Source organism: Brachycentrus maculatus, unplaced genomic scaffold (assembly GCF_059751285.1).
Source record: "Brachycentrus maculatus isolate JH-2025_06_01 unplaced genomic scaffold, ASM5975128v1 h1tg000061l, whole genome shotgun sequence".
Classification (NCBI taxonomy): domain Eukaryota; kingdom Metazoa; phylum Arthropoda; class Insecta; order Trichoptera; family Brachycentridae; genus Brachycentrus; species Brachycentrus maculatus.
Genome location: NW_028280815.1, coordinates 1,669,047 through 1,689,812, shown reverse-complemented (window position 1 = coordinate 1,689,812; position 20,766 = coordinate 1,669,047). Strand labels below are relative to the sequence as shown.

Here is a 20,766-nt window from a genome sequence, read left to right as displayed (position 1 = left end):
GATCACTCACATCAAGTTATACACATATTACAAAACAAATACATGTACCTACTGTCTCCAATTATAAACTTCAACATTTGTAAAAAATCATTAAATACATACGTGGAGGTACTCACCAAAACGTTACATTTGCATTATAAATGATTTTAAGTAATCAGGAATTCTAGCTTGTCCAATTGTTACGTTTTGGTGCGCTTTAATGATTTCATATTGGTTTTACACAGGATTGGTCACGTTTTGTCGCAACTTTAATTAAGATTTCGATAGAATACAGGAAACAGAACAGCATTTAAATATTTTTTTGTGCAATATTATATATGTAACTTTTTGGTGGGAACATCCACTAATGATGCATAGGGTACTGCATGATATAAGCAGTGTTATCTTGATCATATCATTTTATTTTATCTGGGAATTTAACAGATCAGTAGCATCAAGTACACATTTACGAGTAATACAAAACAAGTACTTGTATTATTCCAATTATAATTTTCCACATTTGTAAAAAACATTAAATACATATAGGAAAGGTGATCAGCCTTGCGCTTCAGGTACCAGTCTAGGGTAATATTTAATGAATATTAGAGTCCCCCTCCAGATTGTAGTAGTTAGTGCGTTTGGCTACCGTACTGGAGGTCCCTGGTACGATTTTAAGAGGAGATTAATATAAATATGTGATTTTTCACTCTTATATTAATTTAATGTTATTCCAATTATACTCAGCAAAAATTATATTGCATTGAAAAAATGTCTAACTATTAACATCGTTACAATACGGATCGACAACCGGTTTAATAATGCCAAAGTCAGCTAAACTTATCGGCTGTTATAACAGTTATCTTTGTACTGTTATTACAGCCATGGGGATTCATTTGAGGGTAGGTACTTTAAGATTAAAAGAATTATTATTATATTTTTCAAAATACCAAAAAGTCTGCTATTGTAAATTTGAGTTTTTAATGAAAATCTTGATGCAATCTAGTATTTTTCTTCATTTTTTTTAAATATCTATGGCTTGAAAACTTAATGTTATGTCTCTTTGAACATTTTGAGTATCGTTCACATAACATTTTGTTTTTTTTTTTACAAGGAAGACCGACTTCCGACCATTTTGAAGAACAAAAAAAACGTCGATAACAATACCAAAGTAATGTTTTTACATACAAGCTGTACATCTGTTAAATTCACATGTTTTTTTCCGCATAAAGTACCTACCTAATCTCTGTGCGTGATGTATCTGTTGTACGAGATAAAACTTAAAGCTGAAGGCTTAAAACATGAAAGTTTAAGCCTAAGTAGGGTCATGAAAAGCGGTTTTGCATAAGCCGCAGCGAGAATTCAGTCACTTTGGCGTTAGGTCATTACTAACTATTGTTAACGATGCACATTTTCAAAACAGAGTTCAAAATTTTCGAAATTAAGAAATGGACCATCGTGCTATTGTACTTTTTAACGTTTCAATCTCTTTTAGTAGCTTGTATGAGTGTCTAGAGTTAAAACTCTAATAAATTTCAACGCCATAGAGGTAAAAACATACAGTACATATATCGCTCACTCCTTTCAACAACGTCATATATCAAAAATCGTCAATTTTCAGTTGTGCATGTTTTCGGAATGCCCAGAAAATGTACTATTTCCCAGCAAGAGCGGCATATTTTTAACGTAATATTTACCCGCTACAGGGCAGAAAATGTTGTTTTTGCATTTTGAAGAAAATGTATTGTTTAATTATTTTTTAAAAAGAAATATTTTTCAAGTGGAGAAAAAACCTTCAGGTTTTACCTAAAGATATATCAGTTGCACAGTTAAAAGTGGCTTGATATTTATTTTTAATACATTGTTTTATATTTTTAAACTTTAAAAACGTTATCCTGAAAAATCAAGTTTTTTTTTAATTATGACGTTCTTAAAAGGAGTGAGCGATATGTACAACCTTATAGAATTGAGTAATGTGATTTTCAACCATAAGTTGAATGGTGAATGTAACACAACGTTTAAAGTGATTACTTAAAACAACCAATGACGAATTTAAAAGCTCTGTAAATATTTAGACTTCTCTGTATCCACCTCAACAAATCCCCATCTCCGCTGTCATATCAATATAAATAGATTTTCATTCTTTTTTTTATTATGGTTACAAAAGTTTTTTTTTAAATAATTTTAATTCATTTTCTGTACATTTCTACTTTTACAATCTTGAAATTAATAACGCAGTTCTCTCCAATAAAGAGACTAAGCTCTTGTGCTTGGAGAGGGACTTACACTTATTATTTATTGTTTATAATATCCCTCACTCCTTTCAACAACGTAATATATAAAAAAACTAGATTTTTTAGGAGATCGTTTTTTTTAGTTTAAAAAAATAATATGATGTATTCAAAAATAATATCAAGCTACTTATTGAACTTTTTACTGTGCAACAGATCTTTTAAGGTAAAGCCTGAAGGTTTTTTCTCCATTTGAAAAATATTAAGTATATTTAAAAAAAAATTAAACGATACCTTTTCTTCAAAATGCAAAAACAATACTTACTACCCTGTAGCGGGTAATATTAAGTTAAAAATATGCCACTTTTGCTGGGATATAGTGCATTTTCTAGGCATTTCGAAAATACGCACAACTGAATGAGTGAAATGTAATAATGTTTGTAAAATGATTTATTTTTATTATAATTATTTTTTGTGTTTTTTTTGTTCGTTTTGTATTTTCTATATATGTATTATTAATCATTAAATTTGATTAATCGATTGACCTGTACCATATTATAGACCCACGACGTTAATTCGGGCAAAATTCATCATTTGAAGTAGTATTTTTTGTTTATTGAAATGTCATAGGTAGATAGATACCTAGTCACATTATTTCAGTGTTGCTATCAACTGAGCCGACATCCTGCCGTCGCTTTATTTTATCGATAGCAACACTCGGTTTCAGCCGATTGTGGCGAGCTGGTGCGCTTCCGGCCACACTCACTCGTTTCTCTGAAAACTCCAATCGTCAGAGATGGCAAACTATTCATTATTATGCGCATTATTATTCTTCAAGTGACCTGTCTGCCCATCAGATTCGCTGGGAACTGCGGTCCCGGGAATTTTCACGCGGTTAAGTCGTAAAATAAACTCGTTTATTAAACATCGTCAATTTGATCAACTTTGCTTATATTTGATAACATTGCGCAGATGCGAACGTTATTTTAAACAAAGCTTAATGATGTGTTCTCAAATATACAAAGACAGTACGCGACCGGCTACGCGAGAACCTACATGTGTTTTCAAGGCACATTTTTAAAAAACATATAATAATTTGGCGAAAAAATACGTATTAATATATTTTTTAAATTCCTTACATTTCAATAACTCTTTTCTTTTCAAAACCATATTTTTATTTCGAAGAACAACTTTTTTTTTCAATACAAAATGGTGTTTTAAGCAACAAAAAAATGCAATTATGTCAAATGTTAGCCTTTAATTTTTGTCATTTGATATTACTAAAGCATATATCTGCCAATGGAGTATTAAAATAGATGCGCTTATGAAACTTAACCTTAAAAAAATGTCGTGTGTTGTCACTTTCGACTTAACTTAACAAAATATGAATAATGTGGTAAATAATGTAGATAAATTTAGTTTTTAAGTCATTGTTTGTGTTCGTCTTAAATTGTATTTTATAATTTTTTTTTTTGCAAACATTGTTATTTATTATTATTATTTTATTGTTGTTTTCTTATTGTTTTAAAAGTAAAAGAGGTAATGAGGGGATCCCGAGGGGTGGGGACGAAGTGTCGGCCTCTGTCCGTACATCCTCCTCCCCCCTCATTAATTGAATAGAGCATTATTTATTTCTTCAGAAATATTTTGAAGATTTTCCTCTTTGTGCAGCTGACAGAGAGTCCCTCAGGACTCTATAACTGCTGCGGGTGGATGGCGGGCTCAGATTCCAAAAAAAAGGTAGAATAAAGAATGTTATACAGTGTGTCACTCAAACTAGGAATTGACAGTTCGCGATTTCTACAAATACCTATAGGTACTTTTATATTCCCCTCTTTATAGACTTCTTCATCTACGCTGAGATATAAGTAAAATCTTGAAATAAATAAGTATTAATGGAGCTGTTTTTTTTTTTTAAATATTCCTTATTATTATTACTAATTTATTACTTAAATGTACACCCATCGCTATAAATGTTAAAGGTCTCACTTTGAGAACGCATGTCATAGATTTACTATCCCTGATAATGTCATGTTTAACTAATATAATTTAGGTACAGCTCAGCTTTAGCTGATACGTTTTTTCTGTGAATCAATGAGCGTTTATGCCCCGTTTATCTAGAAAATATTCATAAAAATAGGCTTACACATAAAACACACCCAGACCAATTGAAAACAAATATTTCTTAAATACATTTTGCACTTGGCAGGAATCGAACCCGTGACGCCAGTTTCGCAGTGTGTGTTTGTATGTAGGAATATGTACATATTAAAATTTTGTATAATTATTATTATGTCCGCCTCCGTAGTGTAATGGTCAGCATGCTCGGCTACCGTCCTGGAGGTCCCGGGTTCGATTCCCAGGGGGGGTCAAATAAATTTAAGTGTTTTTTTCACTGTAATATTTATTCAATATTACCCTAGACTGGTACCTGAGGCGGAGGGCTGATCACCTTTCCTTCATGTGTAAACGATTAAGATAACTCTGCGTTTATATGACGCAGTGCCCTATGCACCATTGGGGTGCGGATAAGGGTTTTATTATTATAATTATTATTAACTTGAGCAGGGTCTGAGCACTTCGCCTCCGTGTACCTTATTAATGTTCAAGTTGACACCGCATAAATGCATTCATGCAGTGCTCTATACACCATTAAGGTGCTGAAAATGGTCCAATGAAGCATGAAGAAAAATGAGTTATGCTGATTGCCATACGAAAGGCGCTTTTTCTCTTGCAAATTCATTTTCACCCAAATTGGACGTTTTACGTACTAAATTGAACGCCTTACATTAAATTTAACGTTTAGTAAATCGAATTGGACGTTTTAAAAAACAAATCAGATATTATTTTGATCAATTTGAAGTGAAATACCTGTAAAACCGGTTAAAAGTTTAAATCTACACGAAAGTCCATACAAAATGGAAATAATGTCGGTCCTCATACCTTGTATTCTACCCTTATCCGGTTAAAATCGTCGTATTTTCTAGTAAATTACAGGCGTTCATACTAGTAGACCTATGTGCCAAAAAAAAACTCAACGCAAACTACCCTCGTTATATTGATATCGCAGCAGACTTCAACTCTTCCATAAGGAGAATACGGAAGTGTGGGTATTAACAGGGTTTGCGACGTGTCATGATGTGTAACAATTACCATTCTACCCATGATTGATAGCCTCACTACTCAAATTTTGTTGATAAGGAATTGGACAAGCTCAAAATGTACGATCGTCATGTTATACAAAATTTAAAATCATCAAAACTACTGAAATTACCTGAAATATTCTTTTGACTCTTACTCGCACCCAATGGTGCATAGGGCACTGCAACGTATCCACATAGTATTGCGATCATTAATTACATGACGTCAAGGCGACCAGTCTTGCGCTTCAGGTACCAGTCCATAGTAATGTATAATAAAATAAGAAGTTATCTAACAAAACAACAACGCATGAGCTTTTTCTTCTTTTATTTTATTTGACTTATGATCGGGTTCCATTGTTACTGACGTCATCAGAAATTTGAAGAAGAAAAATAAAACTTTTATGTATTTTTCAGTCAAATTTGGTGACACTTCTTTTCATTAATTTCATATTTGTAAAATAAGCAAAAAAAAAATGCCCCAAAGTCGCGCCAAAATGGCTCACGCTAAAAGACGGGCCGTGCCAAATTACTCCATTCATTACAAGTGAAAAAAAAACATCTAAAGGAACGGTATAATTTGGCACATAATTTTTATCCATAAAATATAAATAATGTGCCATGTTTTTCTCGGTCTTCCTCTGCTTCTTTTCCCGCTAACATTCGCCTCATAAATTTGTTTTACAGTTATTTCCTCACTCATTCGTTCTACATGTCCAAACCATCTCAACACACCTTTCTTAATTTTATCGATAATGCTTATCTCAGCTTTGCATTCCTTCCTTATTTCACTATTCGCACATCTATCATACATCGTTTTGTCGCACATTCTTCTGAGAGATCGCATTTCGACTGCATTCAGTCTACTTTCATCCTTCTTTTGCCAACTCCATGTTTCACTTCCATACATTAGAGTTGGTACCAGGACTCCGTTACGATCAGGTATGCCAAATACTTGAAAGTGGTTAGGTTAGAAGTCGTAACAATCGGCGGGTATGTATGAGGAGATGCATGAACGTGGAAGAGGCGAAGAATGTTTGTAAGGACAGAGTGGTGTGGCGCTCTATTCTCTCTGCCTACCCCTGCGGGGGGAAGCAGCGTGATGGTTAGTTAGTTAGTTAGTTAAATATAAATAAAAAAATCACTTGAACCAAAGTACGTGAAAATGTTGGGTATTATATCCAAAATAATCAAATATAACCATATTAACGTTTAGCGGTGTGCGTTTTTCGTTTTATTAAAATATTTAAAGTTTAAACCTTCATATCTCCCTTACCTCTACCGATTTCAATAGGAATGTCACCGATAGTCTTGTGATTTTTCATATTAGTTTAGTAGCCAATAATAACACATCACGAGAATGATCCATCATGCATAACAGTAATTAGTAATACAACATAACTGTCTATTTGTGTCATCCTTATTATTTCTGGGAAAATAATGATGTCACGATTGATTTATTAAATTAAATATCCTTTGTTTTTACTCAACACTACGAATGTCAAAAGCAGAGAAAAGGACTACATATTGAACCATTTCAATTTTATTGTTGATATATCACTCTGGACTGGTACCTGAAGTGAAGGGCTGATCACATATCCTTCATGTTTTGACGATCAAGATAACACTGCTTTTATATGATGCAGTGCCCTATGCACCATTGGGGTGCGGTTAAAGGTTTGAATTAAATGCGTAGTGAATGCGTTAAACTTATGATTGTTATACGAGCCGAGAGAAGTGGTGTAGATGAGACCGTATTGGCTGGGCGTGTCGACATGTCGCTCACTCCTTTCAAGAACGTCATAAATCAAAAAACTCGATTTTTCAGGAGAACGTTTTTAAAGTTTAAGAATATAACACAATGTATTAAAAATAAATATCAAGCCGCTTATTGAACTTTTAACTTTACAACACATATTTTAAGGTAAAACCTGAAGGTTTTTTATCCATCTGAAAGATATTTAGTATATTAAAAAAAAAATTAAACAATACCTTTTCTTCAAAATGCGAAAACAACATTTTCTGCCCTGTAGCGGGTAAATATTGAGTTAAAAATATGCCTCTTTTGCTGGGATGTAGTACATTTTCTGGGCATTCCGAAAACACGCACAACTGAAAATTGTCGATTTTTGATTTATGACGTTCTTGAAAGGAGTGAGCGATATGTATATTTTTTAAATATTTTTTAATTTTTTATTTCATACATAGATACATATTGGTTTCATAGATACTTTTTTTACGTTTTTTTTACTAAATGTATTACGGCTCTTTAGGCATGGCCTGTGTTTAGCCGAAATACTTACATGTTTTAACATTTTTTTAAATCTTTATTGTTATTTGTTTTTTTTTTTAAATTATTAGATTATATACATTACATACAATAGATATAATAACAGTTTACAGTTTAAAGGCTTTACAATAAAATAATTACACCTGGACTTTAATTAATTCACTTTCTACCTTGTCCCTTCCAACGAGAAGCAACCAACATTATTTGTAATGTATAATATATTAACACCTCCGTAGTGTAATGGTTAGCACGCTCGACTACCGTACTGGAGGTCCCAGAATCGATTTAGTCCAGGGGGCGTTTAAAAAATATAAGTGATTTTTTCACTCTAATATTTATTCAATATTCCCCTGGACTGGTGCCTGAAGCGGAGGGCTGATCACCTTTCCCTCATGTGTGAACGATCAAGATAACACTGTGTTTATATGATGTAGTGCCCTATGCATCGTCGGGTGCGGATGAGGGTTTGAAGGAGATTTCTCGAAATCTATTGTGACACGTGTTTTGATGCATTCCGCATCATTTTTAAATACCGTACTTGAAAATGATGCGGAATGCATCGAAACACGTGTCACAGTAGATTTTTCGAAATAGTGGTACCGTAGAACGGGGCTACTTGAACTTTGGTGTGTTACTTGAGCCCAGTACAAAAAAATCTGTATTTGGTCTACAATAATGAATGTATAAGTGTCACCTGTCAGGGAAATCATGAATCATGTCGATACGTTTATTATTGTAGACCAATTACAGATCTAAATATTTTTTTGTACTGGGCTCAAGTAACACATCAAAGTTCAAGTAGCCCCGTTCTACGGTAATTACCGAACATAAATTAAAATTGAATAGATTTTCCCACTAAGTGACTGTCGAATCAATTAATCAAATTAAAATTTATTTAAATAATGCTATATGTATGGACGTAAACAATTTGTGTGGTCAGCCTTCTTATCGTCCGTTTCAAGATAATGTCGTCCAGCCATTTTGGATTGCGGTCATGTCAACGAATTTATAAATATAGTGACAAACATCCTTTCCTGTTAGTTCTATATACATCGCCCCTAAACTAACACCATTCATTGCGTTAAAGAAAAAATAAAGTGTTTTGATTATTAAAAGCATTAACTTTGTGGATCATATTGATATTTATTTTAAGAAATAAAAATACTTTGTTTTTTAATCCACTCACATTTTTATTAGCAACCAACTAGTTTCGGCAACAACCTGTTGCCCTCTTCAGGGTTCAGTCATAAATTAAACCCTGAAGAGGGCAACAGGTTGTTGCCGAAACTAGTTGGTTGCTAATAAAAATGTGAGTGGATCAAAAAACAAAGTATTTTTATTTCTCAAAATAATATAAAAAATATAAAGTGATTTAAAAGTGTAATTAATTATTTTCTTAAAGTTCATTAAATTCTTGGCAGATTTGAAAAAATGTATACGTTTTGAATTTTTTTATGAAAGTAAATGCCCGATTTAATTTTCTTTAAATTCATGCAATATTTAACATAATTGAATTTTTCCTCAAAACATCGTTTTTATATTGAAAAAATAAGTTTTTCTTCGAAATATTATTATGTGTTTAAAAAAAAGAGTTGTTGAATGGTAAGGAGAGTTGAAAAAAATGATAAAAATATTTTAATATAATTTCTTATATTTTTTTAAATTCGCGGAGACACGTCAGGAACCTCGCGCGGCCGATCACTTTATGAATGAAATGTTTGCTGGTAGCTCCCTAATATAAAAAACATAATTGAAATACATTCAATAATAATCTATATAAATAAAAATGTAAATAATATTTGGAGTGTTTCTAAATCTTGGTTCACGAATTCTGGTGTTGTTTACAATCAAGAATTATTTATTTCGATATCTCAACATAGATGAAGAAGAATATAGAACAAGTCTGGACATTTATACGGCTTACTAAAAATGTAAATGTTCATTTGTTAAAAATCTTATATATTTTTAAAAATTATTCACCGATTGCTTTGAAATTTTGGCACAACGTTGAATAAGAATACGCGTGTATTTAGTATGGCATTTTCTTTCTTTTCCATTTGACCAAACTGAGTCACAGCAACGCGTAGGATATTTACAGGACCTAAGACTGGTTATTGAATGGTATTTATAGCTCACTCCTTTCAACAACGTCATATATATAAAAAAAAAACTAGATTTTTCAGGAGATCGTTTTTAAAGTTTAAGAATATAATCAAATCTATTGAAAATAAAGCCACTTGTTGAACTTTTAACTGTGCAACAGATCTTTTTAGGTACAGCCTGAAGGTTTATTCTCCATTTGAAAAATAATTCAATTATTAAAAAAAAAATTAAACAATACCTTTTTTTGAAAATTCAAAAACAACACTTTCTGCCCAGTGGCGGGTAAGTATTAAATTAAAAATATGCCGCTTTTGCTGGGATATAGTAGATTTTCTGGGCATTCCGAAAACATGCACAACTAAAAATTAAGGATTTTTGATATACGACGTTGTTGAAAGGAGTGAGCGATATGATCACTTTATATACTGTGTAATCAGTATTTATAAACCGTATTATTTCGAAAAGGTTTAAAATGTTTTTATGTCTTCAAACTCAAAAAGAGGAAGCGGGATTGAAGGAAGACCAGGAGCGCAGAAGACGAAAGGGCGAAGGAATCATGAAGGAGATCTCTAAGAACGTCTACGGAAGAAGCAACAATCGGTGAGAGTTGCGGCTCATCGTCGGGCGCCTTGCTGGTGTTGATATAGCAAGCTGCCTAGCGAAGGGCAACAATGACTCACCGGATATCACCACGACACCTGGAAACATCACGACCTGATCGCTAGCATCAAGAGCCTCCTTCTGAATCCTTGATTAATATCTTCTGTGCGTGTCAAGTCTAGTCTTCCTGACGTCGACTATCACTTGAGAGTAATTGTCCTTGTCTTGGGCAGCTCTAAACAGTGCTTTGATGGTCCTGATTCCCGTATATTCCAGAGCTAAAGAAGGGAAAAAATGACTCATTGGATACCATCACGACACTTGGAAACATCACGACCTGATCGCTAGCATCAAGAGCCTGACTCTGAATGCTTGATTTATATCTTTTTCTGTGCGTGTCATGTCAGGTCCCCCTGACGTCGACTATCACTTGAGAGTAATTGTCCTTGTCTTGGGCAGCTCTGAATAGCGCCTCGACGGTCCTGATCCCCGCCCGATCTCGTCCAGAGCTAGATCTGTCTTCTGCCCACACCTCGTCGACCCTCTATTTTGCCTTTTATAATTAGGTTGAATAGCTCGAACATGCACCGGATAGGACACCTTCCGGACCTTGATATCAGTCAGCAACTGTCTCCCTACTTGATTAATATGGTTATTATGCGTACAGAATTGACGCAAAGCTTTTTTTATTATTTTAAGAGAAAACGGGATTCAACAATGGTATAATAAAACATGAAACATACTAGTCAGGGCCTCGATCATAAACATATCGTTTGGTAATATTATGATCGTGTAATGATATCCAAAAAACCCAATACTAAAGATGATAAGCAAATATTAGAATTGATTGTGTTGTTGCCGCGTTCAACAGATGGCGCTTCCTTTGCGGAAATAGCTCTTTCAAAAAGAAAAACATGTATTTCCCTATCGCTGGTAAAGCAAAATTATGTCAATATTTCAATTACTTTACGAAATTTAAGATTATGAACGAATTAACGTTTATATCTGTTATTTATACACTTTTTTATTTAAACCATGAAGTTTTCATGAAAAAATACTTGACCATTTGTCATTTGAACCCGTATGGTTTTCACTTCTTCATTTAATTAAACAGTAGGGCTTTACGCCATAAAGATATCGCGGACTAATATTAATTACGAATGTTTTCATATAAACATGTGCTCATTTTAACATCACACGCCTCCTTGTATTAATTTCGCTCCATTAAGTATCTAGTAAAAGGAATCATGATCACGGATACCAACATGTATGAATACTCGGTGGACAGAAATTGAGAACATTAAACCAAGGATATTGTAATTATATCTTTAAAAAAAACTTTGTCATTAAATCATTTTATATCTTATTTTAAAACTTAAAATAAGATAAAAATTATTTAATAACAAATTTACTTGTCGACTTGTTTTGAACCAAACAGCTTTTAACCATGACAATAAAAGTGTAAATTATACACTTTTTCACGCTTTCTCTCAATTTCTCACACACAGTTTAAAATTTGCCTCCTTATCTCAAAAAAAGCAATCCTGATGAATACCATTCATCTAAATTAAAATGATAGTTTTTAAATGATTTTTGCATTATTGTTTTATTTAATTTATTGTATAGCTTTACCAGAAAATTACATATGAATACTCTGTCAAGTTTAGTTAGTACCTATTAATCTCTAAAGAAGACAAGGTACAAATTTATTTCTTTATTAATCTTTATTCTAAACCTAGTGGTAAAGATTGCAAGCCTATAAGATTTACATGACATGGATATTATATAAAAGACAATAAAAAATAATCAAAACGTAACATTTTTTTAAATGCAAAATTCAGAAAAAAATAATAAAGAGATACATAAATATTATAATCAAAGATATTTGTCGTTATCGGTTAGAAAAATAGTGCTAAAAACAGGTTTGTCTTGATTAATTTGTATGAAGATTATAAAATGTGCTGTTAGAATACAAATTGAGGTATTATTTTACGAAAATGGCGCTATATAAGTTATCCAAATTAATTATTATTATTATTATAACATAATGATTTTTTTCATATCCCTGAAATTTTGCCGAGCTCGAAGTTTCGTGACACCCTGTGTCCCGTCGTGTAGGTACTGTGAGAACCCAATTACGCGAGTCCTCCAAGTGCAGAATGCAGCATGAAATGGTCCTGCAACTATTATGAAGATATTGTTCCTCGCGGGATCAAGTACCGACCTTGGGGCGTCCTTGCGCGCCTTGAACATCTCCGACCGACATGCGACAGCCCTTCTAGGGATACGCAACATTTTCGGAATCTTTAAGGCTGAGCTCTCAAACAGCCGCGCTAGGGGTCGGACGTGTTGGTTCACAAATGTGTCGGGTTGTGGTCCCGCGGTTAGTGTCGCGGACTCTCGAGTCAGAGTTTCTCAGTTCGAACCCACTCTGCCACAATTTGATACCAATTTCCAATAATGAGCCGCTTAGGGTCACAGAAATAGTATGAAATTGAAGTATTTTTGTAAATGATAAAATCAAAAACTCTCTTAATTTTTTTAATTAAAATAATTTATATCGGAATACGACTTCTTTTAGAATATTCCAAAAATATTTAAAAAAAAAATATATATGTAAATATATATATATATATATATATATATATATATATATATATATATATATATATATATATATATATATATATATATATATATATATATATATATATATATTTTTATATATATATATTTATATATATATATATATATATATATATATATATATATATATATATATATATATATATATATATATATATATATATAAATAAATATATATATATATATATATATATATATATATATATATATATATATATATATATATATATATATATATATATATATATATATATATATATATATATATATATATATATATATATATATATATATATATATATATATATATATATATATATATATATATATATATATATATATATATATATATATATAAATAAATAAATATATATATACATATATATATATATATATATATATATATATATATATATATATATATATATATATATATATATATATATAAATATATATATTGCCCAATATACGATAAATCGCAACTTAATTTTCTTCAATTCCAGGTAAATTTAACGTAATTGAAATTTTTGCATAAAATACCGTTTTTATTTATTGTAAAAATAAGTTTTTCTTCGAAATAAATACACGGTTTTAAAAAGTAAATAGTAATTGAAAGGTAATGAGTTAAAAAATATAAAAATATTTTTTCACGTTCAAGGTCTCAGCCTAAAGCAAATCATTTTAAAATTTTAAAATATATAGATACGAGTATTACTACAAACTGACCGCTGAAACAATGAATGATTTTTTGTCTTTCATGTTTCGTCCGGTGTTACTCGCTTGCATTTATCTGCAAGCATTTCCGTAGGTACTGGTGCAAGCGCAGCGTGCACCGTGTACCCAGCCCTGCACTGTGCAATCAAGTTCAATGCGAGCCTGGTTTATGCAATCTGGATGCATCTTCTCCCAGACCTTGAACAGTGCCTCAACAGCGCCAACAAATAAAAACGGTTCAAAACAACGAACGCCTCTGGCCATACTCGTTTATCTCACGATTCACTCAGAAAATATCGCATTTTATTATTGCTATTTATTTCAGGCATATTTTACAATTTCTGTGTACGTTGACGGTCTTATTTTATATGTAATAGATGCGAAAGATGGAAAGCGAGAGGACAGATTGATTGGGAGCTATACAGATATAAAATATAGTGAAAAACTGAAATTAGAAAAATTCGAACAATTCAATGTTTTGAAGAAAAAAAAAATGCAGGAGAATATTAGAAAAAAACACGAAAAGATATTTATTACTTATGTATTGATTTTTAAATCAAACACAGATTTTTTAAGTCTACTAAGTTATATTTTATTGTTAAAAAATACATATAAATTAATATTGTGACAATTATTTCACCTAGTTGTGGCATTTTCAAAGTACCTAGAATTGTATAGATATTTATGGACCGTCAGTCCATTTACATAGTTTGATTATAATACATGGTGTATCCGCCTACGCAGTGTAATGGTCAGCACGCTCGGCTACCGTACTAGAGGTCCCGGGTTCGATTCCCAGGGGGGCTCAAATAAATATAATTATTTTTTTCACTCTAATATTTATTCTACATTACCCTGGACTGGTACCTGAAGTGAAGGACTGATCACATATTCTTCATGTGTTGACGATCAAGATAACACTGCTCTTATACGCTGCAGTGGCCTATGCACCATTGGAGTGCGGATAAGGATTTGAATCGAATGCGTAGTGAATGCGTTAAACTTATGATTGTAATACGAGCCGAGAGAAGTGGTGCAGATGCGACCGTATTGGCTGGGCGTGTCGACATGTCGCTCACTCCTTTCAAGAACGTCATAAATCAAAAAACTTGATTTTTCAGGAGAACGTTTTTAAAGTTTAAAAATATAATACAATGTATTAAAAATAAATATCAAGCCACTTACTGAACTTTTTACCGTGCAACAGAACTTTTTAGGTAAAACCTGAAGATTTTTTCTCCATTTGAAAAATATTTAGTATGTTAAAAAAAATAATTAAACAATACCTTTTCTTCAAAATGTAAAAACAACACTTTCTGCCCTGTAGCGTGTATTTACATACTAAGTTAAAAATATGCCACTTTTGCTGGGATATAGTACATTTTCTGGGCATTACGAAAACATGCAAAGCTGAAAATTTACGATTTTTTTTATATATGACGTTCTTGAAAGGAGTGAGCGATGTGCAGTTCCACAGGTAAGTGTAGGTACTGGACGCGCGTACGTACTCGTATATCGATCAGAAACACGAACCAGACCCGTTTAAAGTAACGTCTAAATAGGTTATAAATAGTGCCCCGGCACAAGGGAGACGTCGTACGTCTTTTACTCTAGAGGAGATAGCAAGTGAAATCGGGATCTACATACATACAACATGAAGAGGTAAAGCTATTTTTTTTATTTATTTAAAAGTTTATTCTTCCTTTCTTAACTAACCATCACGCCGCTTCTCGCAGGGGTAGGCAAAGCAAACAACGCCACATCTTTTAACGCCAAATGTCTTTAAAATCACACATTACCTTTTCCATGCATTTTCTCAAATATACTGAGTAACCATCAAGTTGCTTCGCTGCAGGGGTGGGCAGAGATAATAGAAAGCCACACTATTCTGTCTCATTTTATTGAATTACCTAACATCCAAGTGACTCTGAAATCTAGCTACGGCTTATGCAGCACCGTTTATCATGTCCCTACTCAGGTTTCAACTTTATAAGTTTTATAGCCTATGCCTTCTCGTGAGTGGATTTACTCTTTATGTTTAAAGTTACTATAATTTCATGTAATTCATGAGTGAAAATTCAAGACAAAAACTATTCTTTTTTTCAAACATTATTCGCCTCTTATACATTCATGCATCTCCTCTCATGCATACCCACCGATTATTTCGACTAATGACATGACCGCTTTCAAATATTTGACATACCTGATTATGCCAAATTGTTCACGGTCTTCCACTCTTCTTTTTCCAGCTACATTCGCCTCATAAATTAGTTTTACCGTTCGTTCCTCACATTCGTTCCACAAGTTTAAACCAACTCAACACACCTTTCTTAATTTTATCATTCGTCGTATATACACGCCGATTATACCGACTCCTGACCTGTCCAAACACAACGATTTGAATTACTTTGATTTGATTATTCCAAGTTATTTTTGGTCTTCCTCTACTACAATTTACATCTACATTCACCTCATATATTTGTTTTACTCCTTTTTCCTTACTCATGTACAGAACAACTGTCGGGTTACGGTCTCTTGAGTCAGAGTTTCTGGGTTCGAACCCACTCTACCATAATTTGATACCTATTTTTAATAATGAGCCGCTTAGGCCCACAGAAATAGTATGAAATTGAAGTCTTTTTTTTAGTAATAAAAACACACATTTCTTTTCTTTCTTTAAAAAACATTATTATTTTATCGATAATGATAATCTCAGCTTTGAATTATATTTTTATTTTTCAAAAGGAGCAACCCGTAAAACCTAAGTATTTTTAGATCCTTGTTTGCAGGTTGTGTAGTAAAAATATCGAAATAAGACGTAAAAAATACATTACAAACACCCAGACGAATTGAAAAGAAATATTTCTTGAATTCATTATGCAATTGGCGGGAATCGAACCCGCGACACCAATTTCGCAGTCGAGCGTCTCCCCAATTACGTCACGGTGCTTGTCTAAATAATTAATGTAATAATGAAAGATTAGATAAAATCATGCCTGTTTTGTTTGTGTCAACTTTTTATTACTTTAAATCGACCAAAAAATGATGCTGATTATATAAATGTATTTATAAATTTAATTTTTGTAATAAATTTTTGATATTCCTCCTTTTTTTAAAAGTTTTGAAAGAAAGTTTGAAACATTGAAATCAAAAATGTCACTAGGCTACTTTAATAATTGTAAATAATATCATTATAAATCAAGGCTAGGGTACTTACCAAAATAATCCATAATTTTTATTAAGAGGTAACACAATTTAAAAAAAAAACTTTGAGAAAACAAATTACTCGTAAATATTTTCTGTAAAAAGAAATACCTTATTAGTTGACACTTGACAATGTAAACAAAATATTGTTGCATGAAAACATAAATATTTCGATGAAAATATTTTTATTTTGAGTACCTACCTAGAGATCAGTTGAATATAAAAAAAAAAATTGTCGTTCTCTATCTAATTTGTAATTTTATTTATAAATCTTTTGGATGGGCGGGGGGAGGAGAAGATTTAAATAATGCAACGCCTTCTAGAAATTTAAATTATCCCGTTTCATTTACGTAGGTAAATGGTTCTTTAAAGCCTCCACTCGTTTACGAATGATTTTAGGGCAGAATATTAGGATAAATATAATATGTTTGGTAACAATATATATCCCTACTAATATTTTACTCCCTTCATTTCATGTTGATATTATTTTAGTTTATTTTTTTAATTAAGGCATTTTTAAGATTGTGAAATCAAAGTATCTAGTATTTTTATATATATATATATATATATTAGATGTTATAAACACCAATAGTCAATGAAAGCGTTATTTCTTAAAGTTTTAAGTAAACTTACTTTAAAAATATTTTTTTTGACATCTCATCAAAGATGAGTTGTACATATTTTCTGAATGCCCAGAAAATATACTATATCCCAGCTAAAGAGGCATATTTTTAACGAGAATATTGAAGTCGGAGCATTTACGGGGTAAATGCCCCGACTTCTATATTCTTCTTCATCTTTGATGAGATGTAAAAAAATAATATGAAAATAACTCCTGTAATTGGAGATAATCCAGATTTTGTGAACAAGTATTTGGACACACTCAAAATGTTGTTACTGTAAAAACGTTCCGGTAGGTACGATTTTCTGAACCTAATATAAAAGTTTTTTGACGTACACAATAGTGTAACATATTCCGTTCATCTGTTGATAGAATTGTTTGCTGAATTTTTCATCGTCAGTTTCTTTTATTAGCGATTTAAACTAACTGAAAATGGTGTATATTTTTTGAGTTATGGGTATTTTTGATCCTGAGCTGTGACAAGATTTCACGTAAATTTTTACGTACTAATTATATTAATTTTTCAACAGAATTTTGGCAATTTGTCTGCTGGTACAGTTCCTCGAAACATCAATATCTGCCGGAATCGGCAGGAACCTAGAAAATTCTGGCATCACATATGTGCAGATCAAGCCACAGATACCTAGGAGCAACCAGCAAGCCAACAAGCCCTCGGACTTTCCCAGATCCTCCAGAATAGAAAACGTGCCTCTTCAAATAAAACCCGCAGCCACGCATCCCCATTCTACGAGCAAACCTGCACTGGCCAAACTGCCTATACAAGAGGTAGTGAGGACGCCAAGAAGTAGCGAAAAAAGTGACATTAAAGAAGATGTGACGGAAGTCGCGGAAGATTACGCAGATAGGAATAAGGAGAGTGAAGAAAGGTTCGATGTGAGCGAAGCCATCACACCGTCGCCAGCAGACAGTGAAGACCACCAAACCACTAAAATCAGCATACCACAACTAGACAATGATCTCTTCAGACAAGGCCAGTTCTTCACAAAGAGCGACGGGAGCCCCCAATCCAATAGTTTAGTCAAATACGGAAAACCTAAATATTCAAAAAAGTATTACGGATCAGGAAATTTAGACCCTGCTTATAGAAAATATCTAGAAACCCGTCACTATAGATCTAGGTGCCGTTGCTCAAAAATAACCAACTGTCCGAAACTGCAAATTTCAGTGCCTCGGTGCCCAGAAGAATACTTCATGTGCTGCTTTTAAGTTATGAAAACAAAATTTCAATAGGTGCTTCTATTGATTTGCGCCCATAGATAAAAAGTCCGTAAATTTCCGTGTAAAATCCCTCTAGGCACAACTAATGGGTTTGGTCCAATATTACGTGTAAAAGCTCGTAACTTGACCCCATAGTATCTGATACACACTTGCAATGAAATTCGTTTTAACCCTTATTATTACTTTGACAATAGCGTGATATTTTTTTTACTTTTTCCGATTCCTGACAACAATCATTTTATTCTGTCAATGTTCGATAACATTGACATCAATAGAACGTAGAAAATGCAGTTAACAGTTGTTTATCGCCGACTACAGAGTGACTGGACCAAGTTCGGTTTGAAAAAATTCGTTATGTTCAAAATCAAGAATTCAAACATTTATCTGATTGGGCGCCATTTTATATACGAATTTCGTGGTAAGCGAAGAGTTGAATGAAGAGTTCATTGTTTATGGAAGTAGTGTTTCGTATAATTTATTGCCGGAACTGGATTCGCAAGTTATAAAAACCGGTTGTGCCTACACACAATTCATCAACTCCGTGAGAGAAGAGTACACTTTACAAGGGAGGCGGAAGGTTCAAAAAGGGAGATAATAAAATATCGTTATAATTTTATAAAAAAAACAGTAGTTTCAAAAACACGTCCACAAAAAGCAAGCGTGTTAAGGGTCAACTGCCAAAGTGCGAACATTGGTCGATTGGTTGAAGAAATTTTTCTAAAAAATTTACGTTTTTACCCAATTATTCTAACATTTTAAAGATAATGTTTCCATCAAGATTGACAGTAAAAACTTATGTAGAAGGCGTTAAATGAATCATTATTCTCCGTCCCTTATCCGCATTACGCGATGCATAGGTCACTGCTTCGCATCGAAGTACTGTTATCTCGATCGTTATTAACATATGTACATGAAGCCAGGGTGATCATTTCTGCGGGATACGGGCGTATATCTCGTGGTTCCATTAAATTGACAGTAATACGTATATCAGATATTTGTTACTGGAATCAACTGTATATTTTTGAGATTGATGACCTCTTTGATGTCATTTTCGATAGTAACAAAAGGAATATAGATAATTGCTTTTTCAATTAATCATAATGACTCATAATTATCTTGGAGATTTGCTTTCCATATCAGATAATGGTCACTAACAAAATTTCGGTACTCTTGATCATTTGGGATATAAGTAAGAAAATGTAAATGAATGTCTATATTTTTTAATATTTCTTTATTTCATTTCAATTTTACCATTGAGTCTAACAAGGATCACTTTACATCTCTCATCGACAGGTAACATCGAATCAACAGAGCTATAACAGGAAGGAGCCTCAAAGGTGACAAATTATTGTTTGATATACATACATGAGAAACGAAAAACGCAGTTTATCCTTACGTAAAAAAATAGTATATAAGATGTTTTATATTGTAATACATATTAAGCGAAAAATCACAAAACAAAAGACTGATTAAAAGTATAATTTAATTAATTCTGTTTTATTTCATTTTTCTGATTTCAAACCTCTCCTTATTAAGCCCTCATACAAGGTTTTAACACGTTGGTAACTAGGACTTTTGGGATTACTATGCCAGAAAAACCACTTCTAAACATAAATAATTCAAAAGTAAAATGTATCCGTTAGTTTATAAACTCTCTGTGCCAATGTTTTTTCCTCGGCGCCACATGTAGGCAACGTTTTCAAATCACTAACTAAATGACTAGTAAGTAAATGCTGCTCCCTTGGTTTCCACCTCCCCTTTACGCCATACGTATAACACTGGAGATCAAACGACTCGCCGACATCGGGCGCTGAAAGAAATATCTTAGAGGTATTCATTATTATTAGGTAACAAATATATATGTTTTTTATTATTCTGCAATACATGTATATAATTGTATCAAAAGGTTAATAAACGTTTTTGCACATTTTTTATTAATCTTGGACACGTAAAAATGTATCTTTTAATAATAATATCGCAGTTTTAGACAAATTACTTTTC

At 32.5% G+C, this 20,766-nt stretch overlaps 1 protein-coding gene across 1 annotated transcript; it reads left to right on the top strand.

Annotated features, from left to right (window-relative positions):
* Positions 1-15,232: 15,232 nt before the first annotated feature.
* LOC148311553 (uncharacterized) lies at positions 15,233-20,255 on the top strand. The gene is made up of 2 exons (XM_088256481.1): positions 15,233-15,362; positions 18,057-20,255. The coding sequence occupies exons 1-2, from the start codon at positions 15,355-15,357 to the stop codon at positions 18,751-18,753; spliced, it is 705 nt and encodes a 234-aa protein (XP_088112607.1). The 5' UTR covers positions 15,233-15,354; the 3' UTR covers positions 18,754-20,255.
* The last annotated feature ends 511 nt before the right edge of the window (positions 20,256-20,766 follow it).